Below are 19,546 nucleotides of genomic sequence, written 5' to 3'. Positions count from 1 at the left end.
ACAGTTGAACAGTCTTGGGCCCCTGACACTTATGTAATGTTAATTTGGCTGGGTGAGATTTGTCAGGAAACAGGACAAGTATTTTCTGACGCGGGTCTTAGTCATATGATGACTCACAGCTGGAGCTTTTGGTCATCTGACAGAGGCCTTCCACTGGCTTACCCCTCCACCACTTTAATAATTATGCATACTATTATAACCATTACAGATTATTCGTGTTAATTAACATGTTATAAACTCCAGAAATTGGTAAAAAATTAATACGGTCGAAATTATAGACCTATACTAGCAAGAGTTTGTATAGGAGCTGGGAAAGTTAGATTTTAGGCCTAGCAAAAGAGAATAACTTTGCCACTTCGAAGCCAAATAATATATAAATCTAAGTCGAACGAAATGCTAGAAATAATACTACTACCATTACTATTATTTCTACTATCCTACTTAGCGCTGTATAGCCCTTGTGGCTTAGCGCTTCTTTTTGATTATAATAATACTATCCTACTACTACCACTATTGCCATTACTACTACTACTACCACTCAAATAACCCGGTCCAAGTCGGACCGAAACGTCGTCGTAAGCTTCTGTCTTTTATGTGCGGGTTATTTGTGTATCGTTCCAGTCACGGTATTGTGCCTTTTTGTTATTTATTTACTACTACCACTATTGCCATTACTACTACTACTACTACCACTATTGCCATTACTACTACTACTACTACCACTATTGCCATTACTACTACTACTACTACCACTATTGCCATTACTACTACTACTACTACCACTATTGCCATTACTACTACCACCACTATTGCCATTACTATTACTACTACCACTATTGCCATTACTACTACTACTACTACCACTATTGCCATTACTACTACTACCACTATTGCCATTACTACTACTACTACCACTATTGCCATTACTACTACTACTACTACCACTATTGCCATTACTACTACTACTACTACCACTATTGCCATTACTACTACTACTACTACCACTATTGCCATTACTACTACCACCACTATTGCCATTACTATTACTACTACCACTATTGCCATTACTACTACTACTACCACTATTGCCATTACTACTACTACCACTATTGCCATTACTACTACCACCACTATTGCCATTACTACTACTTCTACTACCACTATTGCCATTACTACTGCTACCACTATTGCCATTACTACTACTACCACTATTGCCATTACTACTACTACCACTATTGCCATTACTACTACTACCACTATTGCCATTACTACTACCACCACTATTGCCATTACTACTACTACTACCACTATTGCCATTACTACTAATACCACTATTGCCATTACTACTGCTACCACTATTGCCATTACTAATACTACCACTATTGCCATTACTACTACTACCACTGTTGCCATTACTACTACTACTACTACCACTATTGCCATTACTACTACTACCACTATTGCCATTACTACTACCACTATTGCCATTACTACTACTACCACTATTGCCATTACTACTACTACCACTATTGCCATTACTACTACTACTACCACTATTGTCATTACTACTACTACCACTATTGCCATTACTACTACTACCACTATTGCCATTACTACTACTACCACTATTGCCATTACTACTACTACCACTATTGCCATTACTACTACTACTACCACTATTGCCATTACTACTACTACCACTATTGCCATTACTACTACTACCACTATTGCCATTACTACTACTACCACTATTGCCATTACTACTACTACCACTATTGCCATTACTACTACTACCACTATTGCCATTACTACTGCTACCACTATTGCCATTACTACTATTGCCATTACTATTACTACCACTATTGCCATTACTACTACTACTACCACTATTGCCATTACTACTACTACCACTATTGCCAATACTACTGCTACCACTATTGCCATTACTACTGCTACCACTATTGCCATTACTACTACTACCACTATTGCCATTACTACTACTACCACTATTGCCATTACTACTACTACCACTATTGCCATTACTGCTACTACTACCACTATTGCCATTACTACTACTACTACCACTATTGCCATTACTACTACTACTACCACTATTGCCATTACTACTACCACTATTGCCATTACTACTACTACCACTATTGCCATTACTACTACTACTACCACTATTGCCATTACTACTACTACCACTGTTGCCGTTACTACTACTACTACTACCACTATTGCCATTACTACTACTACCACTATTGCCATTACTGCTACTACTACCACTATTGCCATTACTACTACTACTACCACTATTGCCATTACTACTACTACTACCACTATTGCCATTACTACTACCACTATTGCCATTACTACTACTACTACCACTATTGCCATTACTACTACTACCACTATTGCCATTACTACTACTACTACCACTATTGCCATTACTACTACAACTACCACTATTGCCATTACTACTACTACTACCACTATTGCCATTACTACTACTACCACTATTGCCATACTACTACTACCACTATTGCCATTACTACTACTACCACTATTGCTACTACTACCACTATTACTACTACTACTACCACTATTTCCATTACTACTACTACCACTATTGCCATTACTACTACTACCACTATTGCCATTACTACTACTACCACTATTGCCATTACTACTACTACCACTATTGCCATTACTACTACTACTACCACTATTGCCATTACTACTACTACCACTATTGCCATTACTACTACTACCACTATTGCCATTACTACTACTACTACCACTATTGTCATTACTACTACTACTACCACTATTGCCATTACTACTACTACCACTATTGCCTTTACTACTACTACCACTATTGCCATTACTACTACTACTACCACTATTGCCATTACTACTACTACTACCACTATTGTCATTACTACTACTACTACCACTATTGCCATTACTACTACTACCACTATTGCCATTACTACTACTACCACTATTGCCATTACTACTACTACCACTATTGCCATTACTACTACTACTACCACTATTGCCATTACTACTACTACTACCACTATTGCCATTACTACTACTACCACTATTGCCACTACTACTACCACTATTGCCATTACTACTACTACTACCACTATTGCCATTACTACTACTATTACCACTATTGTCATTACTACTACTACCACTATTGCCATTACTACTACTACTACCACTATTGCCATTACTACTACTACCACTATTGCCATTACTACTACTACCACTATTGCCATTACTACTACTACCACTATTGCCATTACTACTACTACTGCTACCACTATTGCCATTACTACTACTACTACTACCACTATTGCCATTACTACTACTGCTACCACTATTGCCATTACTACTACTACTACTACCACTATTGCCATTACTACTACTACTACTACCACTATTGCCATTACTACTACTACCACTATTGCCATTTCTAATACTAATACCACTATTGCCATTACTACTACCACTATTGCCATTACTACTACTACTACCACTATTGCCATTACTACTACTACCACTATTGCCATTACTACTACTACCACTATTGCCATTACTACTACTACCACTATTGCCGTTACTACTACTACTACTACCACTATTGCCATTACTACTACTACCACTATTGCCATTACTATTACCACTATTGCCATTACTACTACTACTACTACCACTATTGCCATTACTACTACTACCACTATTGCCATTACTACTACTACTACCACTATTGCCATTACTACTACTACTACTACCACTATTGCCATTACTACTACTACTACCACTATTGCCATTACTACTACTACCACTATTGCCATACTACTGCTACTACCACTATTGCCATTACTACTACTACCACTATTGCCATTACTACTACTACCACCACTAGTGCCATTACTACTACTACCACTATTGCCATTACTACTACTACCACTATTGCCATTACTACTACTACCACTATTGCCAATACTACTACTACTACTACCACTATGCCATTACTACTACTACCACTATGCCATTACTACTACTACCACTATTGCCATTACTACTACTACCACTATTGCCATTACTACTGCTACTACTACCACTATTGCCATTACTACTACTACTACTACCCCTATTGCCATTACTACTACTACCACTATTGCCATTACTACTACTACTACCACTATTGCCATTACTACTACTACCACTATTGCCATTACTACTACTACCACTATTGCCATTACTACTACTACTACCACTATTGCCATTACTACTACTACTAACACTATTGCCATTACTACTATTACTACCACTATTTCCATTACTACTACCACTACCACTATTGCCATTACTACTACTACTACCACTATTGCCATTACTACTACTAACACTATTGCCATTACTACTACTACTACCACTATTGCCATTACTACTACTACCACTATTGCCATTACTACTACTACTACCACTATTGCCATTACTACTACTACTACCACTATTGCCATTACTACTACTACTACTACCACTATTGCCATTACTACTACTACTACCACTATTGCCATTACTACTACTACTACCACTATTGCCATTACTACTACTACTACTACCACTATTGCCATTACTACTACTACTACCACTATTGCCATTACTACTACTACCACTATTGCCATTACTACTACTACCACTATTGCCATTACTACTACTACCACTATTGCCATTACTACTACTACTACCACTATTGCCATTACTACTACTACTACCACTATTGCCATTACTACTACTACTACCACTATTGCCATTACTACTACTACTACCACTATTGCCATTACTACTACTACCACTATTGCCATTACTACTATTACCACTATTGCCATTACTACTACTACCACTATTGCCATTACTACTGCTACTACTACCACTATTGCCATTACTACTACTACTACCACTATTGTCATTACTACTACTACTACTACTACTACTACCACTATTGCCATTACTACTACTACTACTACTACCACTATTGCCATTACTATTACTACTACTACCACTATTGCCATTACTACTACTACTAATACTACTACCACTATTGCCATTACTACTACTACTACCACTATTGCCATTACTACTACTACCACTATTGCCATTGCTACTACTACCACTATTGCCATTACTACTACCACTATTGCCGTTACTACTACTACTACCACTATTGCCATTACTACTACTACTACTACCACTATTGCCATTACTACTACTACCACTATTGCCATTACTACTATTGTCATTACTACTACTACTACCACTATTGCCATTACTACTACTACTACCACTATTGCCACTACTACTACTACCACTATTGCCATTACTACTACTACTACCACTATTGCCATTACTACTACTACCACTATTGCCATTACTACTACTACTACTACCACTATTGCCATTACTACTACCACTATTCCCATTACTACTACTACCACTACTACTACTACTACTACTACCACTATTGCCATTACTACTACTACCACTATTGCCATTTCTAATACTAATACCACTATTGCCATTACTACTACCACTATTGCCATTACTACTACTACTACCACTATTGCCATTACTGCTACTACCACTAGTGCCATTACTACTACTACCACTATTGCCATTACTACTACTACCACTATTGCCATACTACTACTACTACCACTATTGCCATTACTACTACTACCACTATTGCCATTACTATTACCACTATTGCCATTACTACTACTACTACTACCACTATTGCCATTACTACTACTACCACTATTGCCATTACTACTACTACTACCACTATTGCCATTACTACTACTACTACTACCACTATTGCCATTACTACTACTACTACCACTATTGCCATTACTACTACTACCACTATTGCCATTACTACTACTGCTACTACCACTATTGCCATTACTACTACTACCACTATTGCCATTACTACTACTACCACCACTATTGCCATTACTACTACTACCACTATTGCCATTACTACTACTACCACTATTGCCATTACTACTACTACCACTATTGCCATTACTACTGCTACTACTACCACTATTGCCATTACTACTACTACCACTATTGCCATTACTACTACTACCACCACTATTGCCATTACTACTACTACCACTATTGCCATTACTACTGCTACTACTACCACTATTGCCATTACTACTACTACTACTACCACTATTGCCATTACTACTACTACCACTATTGCCATTACTACTACTACTACCACTATTGCCATTACTGCTACTACCACTATTGCCATTACTACTACTACCACTATTGCCATTACTACTGCTACTACTACCACTATTGCCATTACTACTACTACCACTATTGCCATTACTACTACCACTATTGCCATTACTACTACTACCACTATTGCCATTACTACTACTACTACCACTATTGCCATTACTACTACTACCACTATTGCCATTACTACTACTACTACTACCACTATTGCCATTACTACTACTACCACTATTGCCATTACTACTGCTACTACTACCACTATTGCCATTACTACTACTACTACTACCACTATTGCCATTACTACTACTACTACTACCACTATTGCCATTACTACTACTACTACTACCACTATTGCCATTACTACTACTACTACTACCACTATTGCCATTACTACTACTACTACTACCACTATTGCCATTACTACTACTACTACCACTATTGCCATTACTACTACTACCACTATTGCCATTACTACTACTACCACCACTATTGCCATTACTACTACTACCACTATTGCCATTACTACTACTACCACTATTGCCATTACTACTACTACTACCACTATTGCCATTACTACTACTACTACCACTATTGCCATTACTACTACTACTACCACTATTGCCATTACTACTACTACCACTATTGCCATTACTACTATTACCACTATTGCCATTACTACTACTGTTACCACTATTGCCATTACTACTGCTACTACTACCACTATTGCCATTACTACTAATACTACCACTATTGTCATTACTACTACTACTACTACTACTACTACCACTATTGCCATTACTACTACTACTACTACTACCACTATTGCCATTACTATTACTACTACTACCACTATTGCCATTACTACTACTACTAATACTACTACCACTATTGCCATTACTACTACTACTACCACTATTGCCATTACTACTACTACCACTATTGCCATTGCTACTACTACCACTATTGCCATTACTACTACTACCACTATTGCCGTTACTACTACTACTACCACTATTGCCATTACTACTACTACTACTACCACTATTGCCATTACTACTACTACCACTATTGCCATTACTACTATTGCCATTACTACTACTACTACCACTGTTGCCATTACTACTACTACTACCACTATTGCCGTTACTACTACTACTACCACTATTGCCATTACTACTACTACTACCACTATTGCCATTACTACTACTACCACTATTGCCATTACTACTACTACTACTACCACTATTGCCATTACTACTACCACTATTCCCATTACTACTACTACCACTATTGCCATTACTACTACTACCACTATTGCCATTACTACTACTACCACTATTGCCATTACTACTACTACTAACACTATTGCCATTACTACTACTACTACCACTATTGCCATTACTACTACTACTACCACTATTGCCATTACTACTACTACCACTATTGCCATTACTACTACTACTAACACTATTGCCATTACTACTACTACTACCACTATTGCCATTACTACTACTACTACCACTATTGCCATTACTACTACTACTACCACTATTGCCATTACTACTACTACTACCACTATTGCCATTACTACTACTACTACTACCACTATTGCCATTACTACTACTACTACTACCACTATTGCCATTACTACTACTACTACCACTATTGCCATTACTATTGCTACTACCACTATTGCCATTACTACTACTACTACCACTATTGCCATTACTACTACTACCACTATTGCCATTACTACTACTACCACTATTGCCATTACTACTACTACTACTACCACTATTGCCATTACTACTACTACCACTATTGCCGTTACTACTGCTACTACTACCACCACTATTGCCATTACTACTACTACCACTATTGCCATTACTACTACTACCACTATTGCCATTACTACTGCTACTACTACCACTATTGCCATTACTACTACTACCACTATTGCCATTACTACTACTACTACCACTATTGCCATTACTACTACTACTACCACTATTGCCATTACTACTACTACCACTATTGCCATTACTACTACTGCCACTATTGCCATTACTACTACTGCTACTACCACTATTGCCATTACTACTACTACCACTATTGCCATTACTACTACTACTACCACTATTGCCATTACTACTACTACTACTACCACTATTGCCATTACTACTACTACCACTATTGCCATTACTACTACTACCACTATTGCCATTACTACTACTACCACTATTGCCATTACTACTGCTACTACTACCACTATTGCCATTACTACTACTACCACTATTGCCATTACTACTACTACTACTACCACCACTATTGCCATTACTACTACCACTATTGCCATTACTACTGCTACTACTACCACTATTGTCACTACTACTACTACCACTATTGCCATTACTACTACTACCACTATTGCCATTGCTACTACTACCACTATTGCCATTACTACTACTACCACTATTGCCACTACTACTACTACAACTATTGCCATTACTACTACCACTATTGCCATTACTACTGCTACTACTACCACTATTGCCATTACTACTACTACCACTATTGCCATTACTACTACCACTATTGCCATTACTACTACTACTACCACTATTGCCATTACTACTACTACTACCACTATTGCCATTACTACTACTACTACTACTATTGCCATTACTACTACTACTACCACTATTGCCATTACTACTACTACTACTACCACTATTGCCATTACTACTACTACCACTATTGCCATTACTACTACTACTACCACTATTGCCATTACTACTACTACTACTACTACCACCACTATTGCCATTACTACTACTACCACTATTGCCATTACTACTACTACCACTATTGCCATTACTACTACTACTATCACTATTGCCATTACTACTACTACTACCACTATTGCCATTACTACTACTGTTACCACTATTGCCATTACTACTACTACCACTATTGCCATTACTACTAATACTACTACCACCACTATTGCCATTACTACTACTACTACCACTATTGCCATTACTACTACTACTACCACTATTGCCATTACTACTACTACTACTACCACTATTCCCATTACTACTACTAACACTATTGCCATTACTACTACTACCACTATTGCCATTACTACTACTACTACCACTATTGCCACTACTACTACCACTACTATCACTTCTACTACCATTACTACTATCACTTCTTCCATTACTACTACTACTACTATCACTTCTTCCATTACTACTACTACTACTATCACTTCTACCATCATTTCTAAAATTACTGTTACCACTACTACCACCATTACTAATACTCCTACCACAAATACAACCACTATCACCACCATTATTAATGCTAATTAAACAACATCTCACCTAAGACAACAACCACTTCAACTCCATTAAAAACGTCAAATTCCTTCCTGTATTTACACTCAGAGTTTTCAGTCAGTAATATTGAATTACCAGAGATGTAAACTGATCTTAGTCGTCTCGCTATTATTATGATTTATTTTATCTTTTAAAATTTAATGGGCTCTGTAAATAATTTACATTAGCGTTACTTAAGTTAAATGAGGAAAAATTAACTTAGGGGCAGTGTAGGCCAAAAGACTTGGCAGACGATGCAACATGCCCCCAATGAAAAGCAGGGGTGTCACTAGCACGTTAAGAGACCATACAATAAGTGTCAGGGGCCCGAGACTGTTCAACTGCCTCCCAGCACACATAAGGGGGATTACCAACAGACTCCTGGCAGTCTTCAAGCTGGCACTGGACAAGCACCTAAAGTCAGTTCCTGATCAGCCGGGCTGTGGCTCGTACGTTGGTTTACGTGCAGCCAGCAGCAACAGCCTGGTTGATCAGGCTCTGATCCACCAGGAGGCCTGGTCACAGACCTAGCCGTGGGGGCGTTGACCCCCGGAACTCTCTCCAGGTAAACTCCAGGTAAACACACACACAGGAATGTAGATAAATGGCTCAGAGAACGGATAAGTTGATAAATTAGACACAGGGAAACGTTTCGCCACACAGTAGCTTCATCAGTCCTTTACAAGGAAGAATGGTGACTATAAGGAGTTTGAGGTGAGCAGTCTATCAGTCTTGAAAAGATAGTTGTATTAATTACATCGACTCCAGGCTGAGGGACTGATTACCCTTAACTCCTGAGATTCACAATTCTTTCTGTGGACCGATGAAGCTACTGTGTGGTGAAACCTTTCCTCAAAGGCATCCTAGTGTGGCATGTGTCTAATTTATCAGTAATAGTAGTAGGTAGCAGTATTGGTAAGCAGTGGTAGTAGTTAGTAGTAGTATTGGTAGTACTAGTAGTAAGTCGTAGTCCTAAGAATTAGAGCCAGTCACACCAGGCTACTCACAAAAACATTACCTTAATCTACAGGGACAAGATGTTTACCTGGAGAGAGTTCCGGGGGTCAACGCCCCCGCGGCCCGGTCTGTGACCAGGCCTCCTGGTGGATCAGAGCCTGATCAACCAGGCTGTTGCTGCTGGCTGCAATCTCTCAGCAGACATACGCTAAAAACACATATTCATCACTTATGTAATACACACCAACAATATCTTATTTAGCCGGTACTCTCCCGGCCAGAGTTGTTTCCGTAAGGGGACCCGGCCTTGGTTCCCCGTCTTGGGAGTATCTGAGACTTATGTCTGCCATGGGAGGAGGTACAAGTACCTCCTCATCTTCTGGAACCAACAGCCCTCCCAGGTCTAGCCACATTCCCTGTCCTCACGGGGCTCGTAGGGAGGAGCCAGGCCTCTGATCTGCCATCTTCTCCGCCTCAGGGGTCTCGTGGGAATGGTCTTCTGATGTTAATTAAACCAACAATATTTACAAAGCACAAACACAGACAGCGTACCTGATAGAGACAGTAGTGGAGAACAGAAGACAAGGGATAGCTAAAATCATGGAAGATATCCAGATAATGAGGATAACCTGGAGTGCTTCACCTTTCGACATCCTTGGCTTCAGTGGTCTGACAATGGCAATGTATCTGTCGAAAGGTTTAGATTATGTGAATAATTATAATCAAAAGCGCTAAACCTACAAGGGTCATACAGCGCAGCAGGTATGGATATATATATATATATATATATATATATATATATATATATATATATATATATATATATATATATATATATATATATATATATATATATATGTCGTGCCGAATATGTAAAACTGGTCAATTAGCAAGAACTCATTTAAAATTAAGTCCTTTCTAAAATTTTCTCTAATACGATTAAAGAAATATTTTTTTCATTAATGTTCATGTAAAAAATTTTAATTTTGCACCAAAAGAATCTTAGAAAACTTACCTAACCTTATTATAACAAGTGGAATTTATTTTAGCCTAACCCAACTAACTATATTTTAGATTTGTTTACAATAATTTAATACTAAACAAACAGTGAAATATATTTTTTTCGTTAGGTTCAGAATGATTTTGGCGAAATTATTGCATACATAAATTTTCACTTGTCCTATATGGCAAGATGAACGTTGCTATTTAAGCCAAGATCGCAAGTTCTGCCTATTCGGCACGACATATATGTATAAACAGTATAATGGGGTAACTACGATATTTTGAATTATTATTACTACTACTGTTATTATTATTATTATACGATTTTGGGAGGAATTCTCAATCCTGTGGATAAGTATTTCTCTCTCTCTCTCTCTCTCTCTCTCTCTCTTTTTTTTTTTTTTTTTTTTTTTTTTTTTTTTTTTTTTTTTTTTTTTTTTTTTTTTTACACAGGGTTTGACAAGGTTAAGGATCCCTAGCTTTATTGACAAGCTATTTACAGGTTAAGGATTCCTAACTTTATTGGCAAGCTAAGAGCTGTTACCTACATCAGCTCATTTGAAAGCATTTTTATTGTTATGAGACATACAAGTACGGAACAGGATGAAGTTGGAGCCATCTGTGGGCCAGCATTTTCATTTGATCAACTGACTTTATCTCGTTGACATCATTATGCTGTACGAATGTGTTCCATACTCGAGTCATCCTGGGTATGTATGATCTCAGATGGAGTGATGTTCTGGAGAAGGGTACAGCCAGAGTGAAGTTGCTGCTTTCTGCCCGTCTTGTGGCATAAAAGCTTGTTTCACGCTGTCCTCGAAGTGGATCCAAGTGTGGTATTTTGACAATATTGGCCTTGTACATAACAGTAAGACCACCCACATCCCTCCTATGTTGAAGGCTCTGCTGAAATGACAGATCTATCCAGGATGGGTCCAGGCGAGAGATGAGACGTCTTGCTCTGTTCTCTACTCTGTCAAGCAGTCGCAGATGAGAGGGGGGGCAGGCAAACCAAGAAAGTGGAGCATACTCAAGGTGTGAGCGTACTTGTGCCTCGTACAGGATCTTGCAACCCCTACTGTCAAGCAGATGCGAGATACGGCGAAGTGCTGTAAGCTTCCTGGCTGCCTTGTTTGCAAGATTTACAACATGGTTCTTCATGGTTAGTTTGGAGTCAAATTTCACCCCAAGGATATCAACTTCTTCTCCAGGTGCCAACATCGTCCCATTCATCCTTACTACTGCACCAGCATTACCATCATGGTGCCTAGAGACGATCATCATTTGCGTTTTCTCAGGTGCAAATGTTACTTGCCATCTATTTCCCCTCAGCTGGTGATTGATGTAGCTTAGAGCAGCTGGCATTTCTTCTCTTGGATAAGTGAATGTCAGTGTACAGTCGTCTGCATATGCATGTGATTCTGGGATGAGATGAAGAAGGTCGTTGAAGTAGACATTCCATAACAGTGGACCCAGCACGCTTCCTTGTGGAACGCTTGCCCCAATAGGATGCCTTGCTGATTCCGTTCCATTGAGGACTACACTTAGAGATCTACCATGAAGGTAATCACTGAGGAGACATAGCGTAGAGCCTGCAATTCCCAGTGCTTGAAGTTTTGCTAAGAGGCCCTGGTGCCACACCCGGTCGAAAGCGCCAGCAATGTCCAGTGCTACCACACAGCTGACTTTGGATTCATCCAGTGACTGGTGCCACTTAGTGGAGAGGTTTAACAACAGATCAGCAGCAGAGTAACCTTTCCTGAAGCCATATTGACGATCACAAAGTAGTGAGTGGTAGTCAAAAAAATCTGTCATTTGTCTTGAGATTATTGTCTCAAGGATCTTACCAGTGATTGACAGGAGTGACACTGGTCTGTAGTTGCTGATTTCTGCTCTGCTCTTCTTTTTGTGGACAGGGACTACATTTGCCTCTTTCCATGGAGAGGGCCATTTACACTGTACTAGGCAGTGCTGAAAGATGCGAGTTAGAGGTGCTGCTAGCTGGTCTGCACATCTTCTCAACAATCTTGGGCTAAACTTGTCTGGGCCCACAGCCTTTTCTTGGTCAAGTGATTTAAGAAGGAAATGCACCTCCTCCTGCCTTATTGTCACCACTGACAGTTTTGACACAGTTCTTGCAGCTAGCCAAGGAGGGTCCCTTGCTGGATCAGGAACTTGCATTTTGGTAGCAAAGTGTTCAGCAAAGAGGTCCGCCTTCTCTTGACTACTAGTAGAGGTGGTCCCATCCTGTCGATTTAGAGGTGGAATAAGTTCATCAGGCAGATAACCTTGTCTGTCCTTGAACAGGGACCACCAGGTTTTGGAGCCTACCCTACCTGATGCTAACTTTCTTTTAGTGTCCACCTCCCATTTAGCAATGGCCCACTTTTGAACATCACCCATATGCCTACAGGCTTGCATGTGCAAGTTCCTGTTATAGGTGGTAGGATGTCTCTTATACCTTCGCCATGTTTTGTACTTAGCAGTAGCAGCCTCTCTACAACGAAAGCCAAACCAAGGCTGATCTGTAGGCTTTGTCACATATTGCCGGTGAGGAAAGTGTTCTTGTTGCAGATTAAGGATGTGTCCAGTGAAGGCTTTCACTTGGTTGTCAGCATCCCCCTGGAGAAGAGCATTCCAGTCGGTGGTGGCGAGCTCAGAGCAAAGGGCTGGCCAATTACCTCTTTCCCATAGCCAGGTTGTGCGTGTGGACTCCTCACCTCGTTCTGTTGGGATCTTAAGTGTGGTAAAAACAGCCTTGTGGTCAGACGATCCAACGTAGCCGAGGGGTTGACAAGTGACTATGCCTTCTGCCAGATCACTCACTACTGGGTCAAGGGAGGAGCCAGAGATATGAGTAGGGAAATCAACAAAGTTTCTCATGTCAAACACTGCAAGAAGGTCATCAAAGTCCCTCTGTATAAGGTGCTGGTTGAGGTCACCAACAATTATAATATGTTGACAGTTTTGTAGCAGAAGGGAGTCAATATTTTCCATTAGGAAGTTGATAGGGTCTGCATGTTGCCACTGAGGTCTGTACATTGCACATGCTAGTACAGAGGTACTAGTGTTTATACAGAGCTTGAAGAACATCATTTCAAGATGTGTAGGGGTGGCAACATCTATGTGCTGGGCATGAACACTTTTAGAGAAGCACACAGCAACACCGCCTCCTTGCCCTTGCCTGTCTCTTCTCATCCATGAGGTGTAGCCAGCAATTCTTGCAAAATTTTCTGGAGTCCTGTCATCCAAAAATGTTTCAACAACAGCTATCTCTCTCTCTCTCTCTCTCTCTCTCTCTCTCTCTCTCTCTCTCTCTCTCTCTCTCACACAGATGTTGACAGCCACACTAGCGGATAACGAGGGGAATATTTTAATCCTCCAGGACGAGCACAATAAAGCATAACAAGATAACATTATAATTTAATCTCTTGCTCTTTGACTCGCCTCTGAAAGACCGTGGTTCGATCCCGGTACAAGTATTGGGCATGTTACCTTACACCTGCTGTCACTTCACCTAGCAGTAAGTAGGTACCTGGGTGTTACCTTACACCTGTCACTGTTCACCTTGCAGAAAGTAGGTACCTGAGTGTTAATTACCTTACACCTGCTGTCACTGTTCACCTAGCAGTAAGTAGGTACCTGGGTGTTACCTTACACCTGCTGTCTTGCTGTTCACCTAGCAGTAAGTAGGTACCTGGGTGTTACCTTACACCTTCTGTCTCACTGTTCACCTAGCAATAAGTAGGTACCTGGGTGTTACCTTACACCTGCTGTCTCACTGTTCACCTAGCAATAAGTAGGTACCTGGGTGTTACCTTACACCTGCTGACACTGTTCACCTAGCAGTAAACGGGCACCTGGGTGAATAATGAGCCACTGCCTTCTTCAGTCCAAAAACAGAAGAACGGTAGATGAGTTTGGGGTTATCAGTCCCTCAACACTGAGCAAAATTCCCTTCGTTCAGTGACTTATAAACGAGGTTAAGTTAGGTAATGTTTGTCAGGAAACAAGACAAGTGTTTCCTGACGAAGGTCTTGTATGATAACCCACAGCTGCAGCTTTTGGTCATCTGACCGAGGCCTTCCACTGGCTTACCTCTCCACCCCTTTAAAAATCATGGTTATGATTATAACCATTAGTATTATAACTATTTTCTAACCCATTTACATCACAGGAACCTTGGTGTAAATGGGGTGTCGAGGGTCGCATCCTGGGGGAGGGAATAAAAGCACTCCACTGGGGATGAACCAGACGTAGTGGCTTAACAGGGTTACCAACCCTCCGGTTTAATAATCCGAACACAAATCAACATCATTTGAAAATTGGCTTCTGCAGCGCAAAATATCAAGAAATCTAAATGTTTTGACGATTTTTAATATTTTATTGTATGTAAAATTTAATATAATTATGGTTAGTTTCGAGGCAAAACAAATACTCGAAATATTAATTTTTTTTTTTCGTAAAATATTTAACTGTATATTGGGAAGAGTGAATCTTGTGGCAGTGTTTTAATTGTCAGGAAAGTATGTATAATTTTGTTAAGATTTTGCTGTGACATGTTTTTTAATTATAATAAATGTGTGTGTACTCACCTAATTGTACTCACCTAATTGTGGTTGCAGGGGTCGAGACTCAGCTCCTGGCCCCGCCTCTTCACTGATCGCTACTGGATCCTCTCTCTCTCTGCTTCCTGAGCTTTGTCATACCTCTTCTTAAAACTATGTATGGTTCCTGCCTCCACTACTTCACTTGCTAGGCTATTCCACTTGCTGACAACTCTATGACTGAAGAAATGCTTCCTAACGTCCCTGTGACTCGTCTGAGTCTTCAGCTTCCAGTTGTGACCCCTTGTCCCTGTGTCCCCTCTCTGGAACATCCTATCTCTGTCCACCTTGTCTATTCCCCGCAGTATCTTGTATGTCGTTATCATGTCTCCCCTGACCCTTCTGTCCTTTGTGTGTGTGTGTGTTTACTCACGTGTTTGTGGTTGCAGGGGTAGAGACATAGCTCCTGTCCCCGCCTCTTCACTGATCTCTACTGGGTCCTCTCTCTCCCTGCTAAATGAGCTTTCTCATACCTCATCTTAAAACTGTGTATGGTTCACGCCTCCACTACGTCACTTGCCAGACTATTACATTTCCTGACAACTCTGTGACTGAAGAAATGCTACCTAACATCTCTTTGACTCGTCTGAATCTTCAACTTTCAGTTGTGACCTCTTGTTTCTGTGTCCCTTCCCTGGAACATCCTGTTTCTGTCCACCTTGTCAATTCCTCGCAGTATTTTATATGCCGTTATCATGTCTTCCTTAACCCTCCTCTCCTCCAGTGTGTGTGAAATGGGTAAAAATTTTGTGTAGGGTCGATTCTCAGTCCTGTAATATTGTCAGTATTAAATTCTAATGAGGGACGATGTATTAGACACATCTGCTACACTTGGCTATCTTTATTCTGGAAACGTTTCGCCAACCAGCGGCTTATTCAGTCCAATGCAGAGTAAGGTGGAAGAGGAGTTTCTTGAGGTGATCATTCCCTCATCCTGGAGTTGATGTGTTTAGTCAGTATGGTACCCACTGGTCGGCGTAACGTCTCCACAAGAGAGACCCCAGGTGTTACACATACGTCATATTTATCCATAATTCCTAACTGTACATTACAAGAAACATGTGGAAAAAATCTCACCTATCAGAGGATATCGCCATGAGAGTAAAGACGCTGGCAGCTATGGTGACGTTAGCCATGAAGTTACTGAGAGTGCAGTAGGTCGCTCCAAAAGGCCAGTCACTGAAAATTAAAGATGGTATGACATTCATGGATAAATTATAACGTTAATTTCTCAAGTGTTGGAGGGGTAAGCCAGTGGAAGGCCTTGGTCAGATGACCAAAAGCTGTGGGTCATCATATGAGTAAGACCCGCGTCAGGAAACAGTAGTTCTGTTTCCTGACAAACCTTACCTACCATACCCCCGGCCGGGATAGAACCCGCGGTCATAGAGTCTCAAAACTCCAGCCCGTCGCGTTAGCCACTAGACCAGCTAGCCACAATAAGATTCATCCAACTAGGTATATTTCTACACCATAGGAAAGTTAGCACAGGCACCTCTGTGACCACAAATGCAAGTTTTTACAGACGAATCTCCAGCTAGCGTGGCTGTGACGAACTCTAGCTCAAGTCCCTTCACTGCCGTCAACATGACTTAAGAAATCGTAATGACACGATTGCAATCGTGTCATTACGATTTCTTAAGTCAAACCTTACCTAACCAAATATGAAAGGGGTGACTAATTACCCTAATTTTAAAGAGGTAAACTGTTAAGCCAGTGGAAGGTCTCAGTCACACGACCTAAAGCTCCAGTGGTGGATCAGGACACACTTGTCTTGTTTCCTAACGAATCTTCCCTAATTTAATTGAAAGCGATTCAAGTGGATCGTCGACAGATTAATTTAACCTCGTCAGGATTCTGTCTCGACGAATATTATAATTAAAAGCAAAATTTGAAATAGGCGATTCAGGTCATCTAAGACCCACGTCAGGAAATATTTATCCTGTTTCCTGACGAACAAAATCCCCTCAAGGGAGGTTCCTTGATGCTGGTGAGGGGCTCTTGATCTAGGGTATTGGATCTGTGCTCCAGTTCCCCGAATTAAGCCTGAATACCTTCCACATCCCCCCCCCACAGGCGCTGTATAATCCTACGGGTTTAGCGCTTCCCCTTTATAATAATAATACTAATAATAATGAATAAAATAACGATCTGAAAGGATAAAAAGGCAACATATCGTTACTGGAACAATACACGAACAACCAACACATAGATCCTTTATGTAACATACGTTGCACAAGCGTCTCAATCTTCAACTTGTCGGTTTTAAACCATTTATCACATAGAGACAAGCCTACGACGACGTTTCGGTCCCACTTTGACCATTTTCAAATTGACTAAATGGTCCAGGTCGGAGTGAGACGTCGTCGTAAGCTTCTGTGTGCGGGTTGGATATGAAAGCGGGGAAATACTGTAAAATCTTATTGAAGTCTATTAATGTAATTTTTTTTATATAATTTACCCGAAATAAGTGTGCAAAAGTTAATAAAAATGTAGTGTTGGTGTGACTTATGGAAAAGTTTGAAGTCAGAAGAGAACCAACAGACAGGTTGTTGTGGCGTCGCAATATGGCGGAGTATAGAATTACTTGGAGAATGTAAAAGAGAAGAAATCTGTTTTAATCACGTCCGATAAGGAGTGTATCGGCGTGAATGGAGGACCATGAAATAATTAAACTTCGTGGACTCCTGTAATTGTGAAATTCGAGAGTAATTAAGTTATAATAGAGGTGATGAGTGGAATATGTAGGCGGCGTCTGGAAAGTATTAGGATGTATGACCCAAATAATATTTGGGTAAGATAAGATAAGATAAGATTTCGTTCGGATTTTTAACCCCGGAGGGTTAGCCACCCAGGATAACCCAAGAAAGTCAGTGCGTCATCGAGGACTGTCTAACTTATTTCCATTGGGGTCCTTAATCTTGTCCCCCAGGATGCGACCCACACCAGTCGACTAACACCCAGGTACCTATTTGCTGCTAGGTGAACAGGACAACAGGTGTAAGGAAACGTGTCGAAATGTTTCCACCCGCCGGGAATCGAACCCGGGCCCTCCGTGTGTGAAGCGGGAGCTTTAGCCACCAGGCCACCGGGCCACTGTAAATGTTTCTTAAAAGTTTGTATATATAATGATGCACTTATTATGGAATATAAAATTTATGTATGTAATTGATACACATTCAGACAGCCTCAGACCGGGCTGGGGGGGGCGTTGACCCCCCGAAATCCTCTCCAGGTATATACTCTTATAATTAA

General features: G+C 40.2%; 1 protein-coding gene across 1 annotated transcript in view; it reads right to left on the bottom strand.

Annotated features, from left to right (window-relative positions):
• Nucleotides 1–19,546, bottom strand: part of LOC128704905 (uncharacterized) — a 69,471-nt gene that overhangs the window by 12,531 nt on the left and 37,394 nt on the right. The window contains exons 3-4 of the mRNA XM_070104329.1: nt 17,369–17,470; nt 11,235–11,369 (exon numbers count right to left, since the gene is read on the bottom strand). Of these exons, the coding sequence (XP_069960430.1) occupies nt 11,235–11,369; nt 17,369–17,470 (237 nt within the window). The remainder of the gene's footprint in view (nt 1–11,234; nt 11,370–17,368; nt 17,471–19,546) is intronic.

Source organism: Cherax quadricarinatus, chromosome 91, assembly GCF_038502225.1.
Source record: "Cherax quadricarinatus isolate ZL_2023a chromosome 91, ASM3850222v1, whole genome shotgun sequence".
NCBI lineage: Eukaryota > Metazoa > Arthropoda > Malacostraca > Decapoda > Parastacidae > Cherax > Cherax quadricarinatus.
Note: the sequence above shows the minus strand (reverse complement) of the source record. Positions and strands in the feature narration are given on the sequence as shown.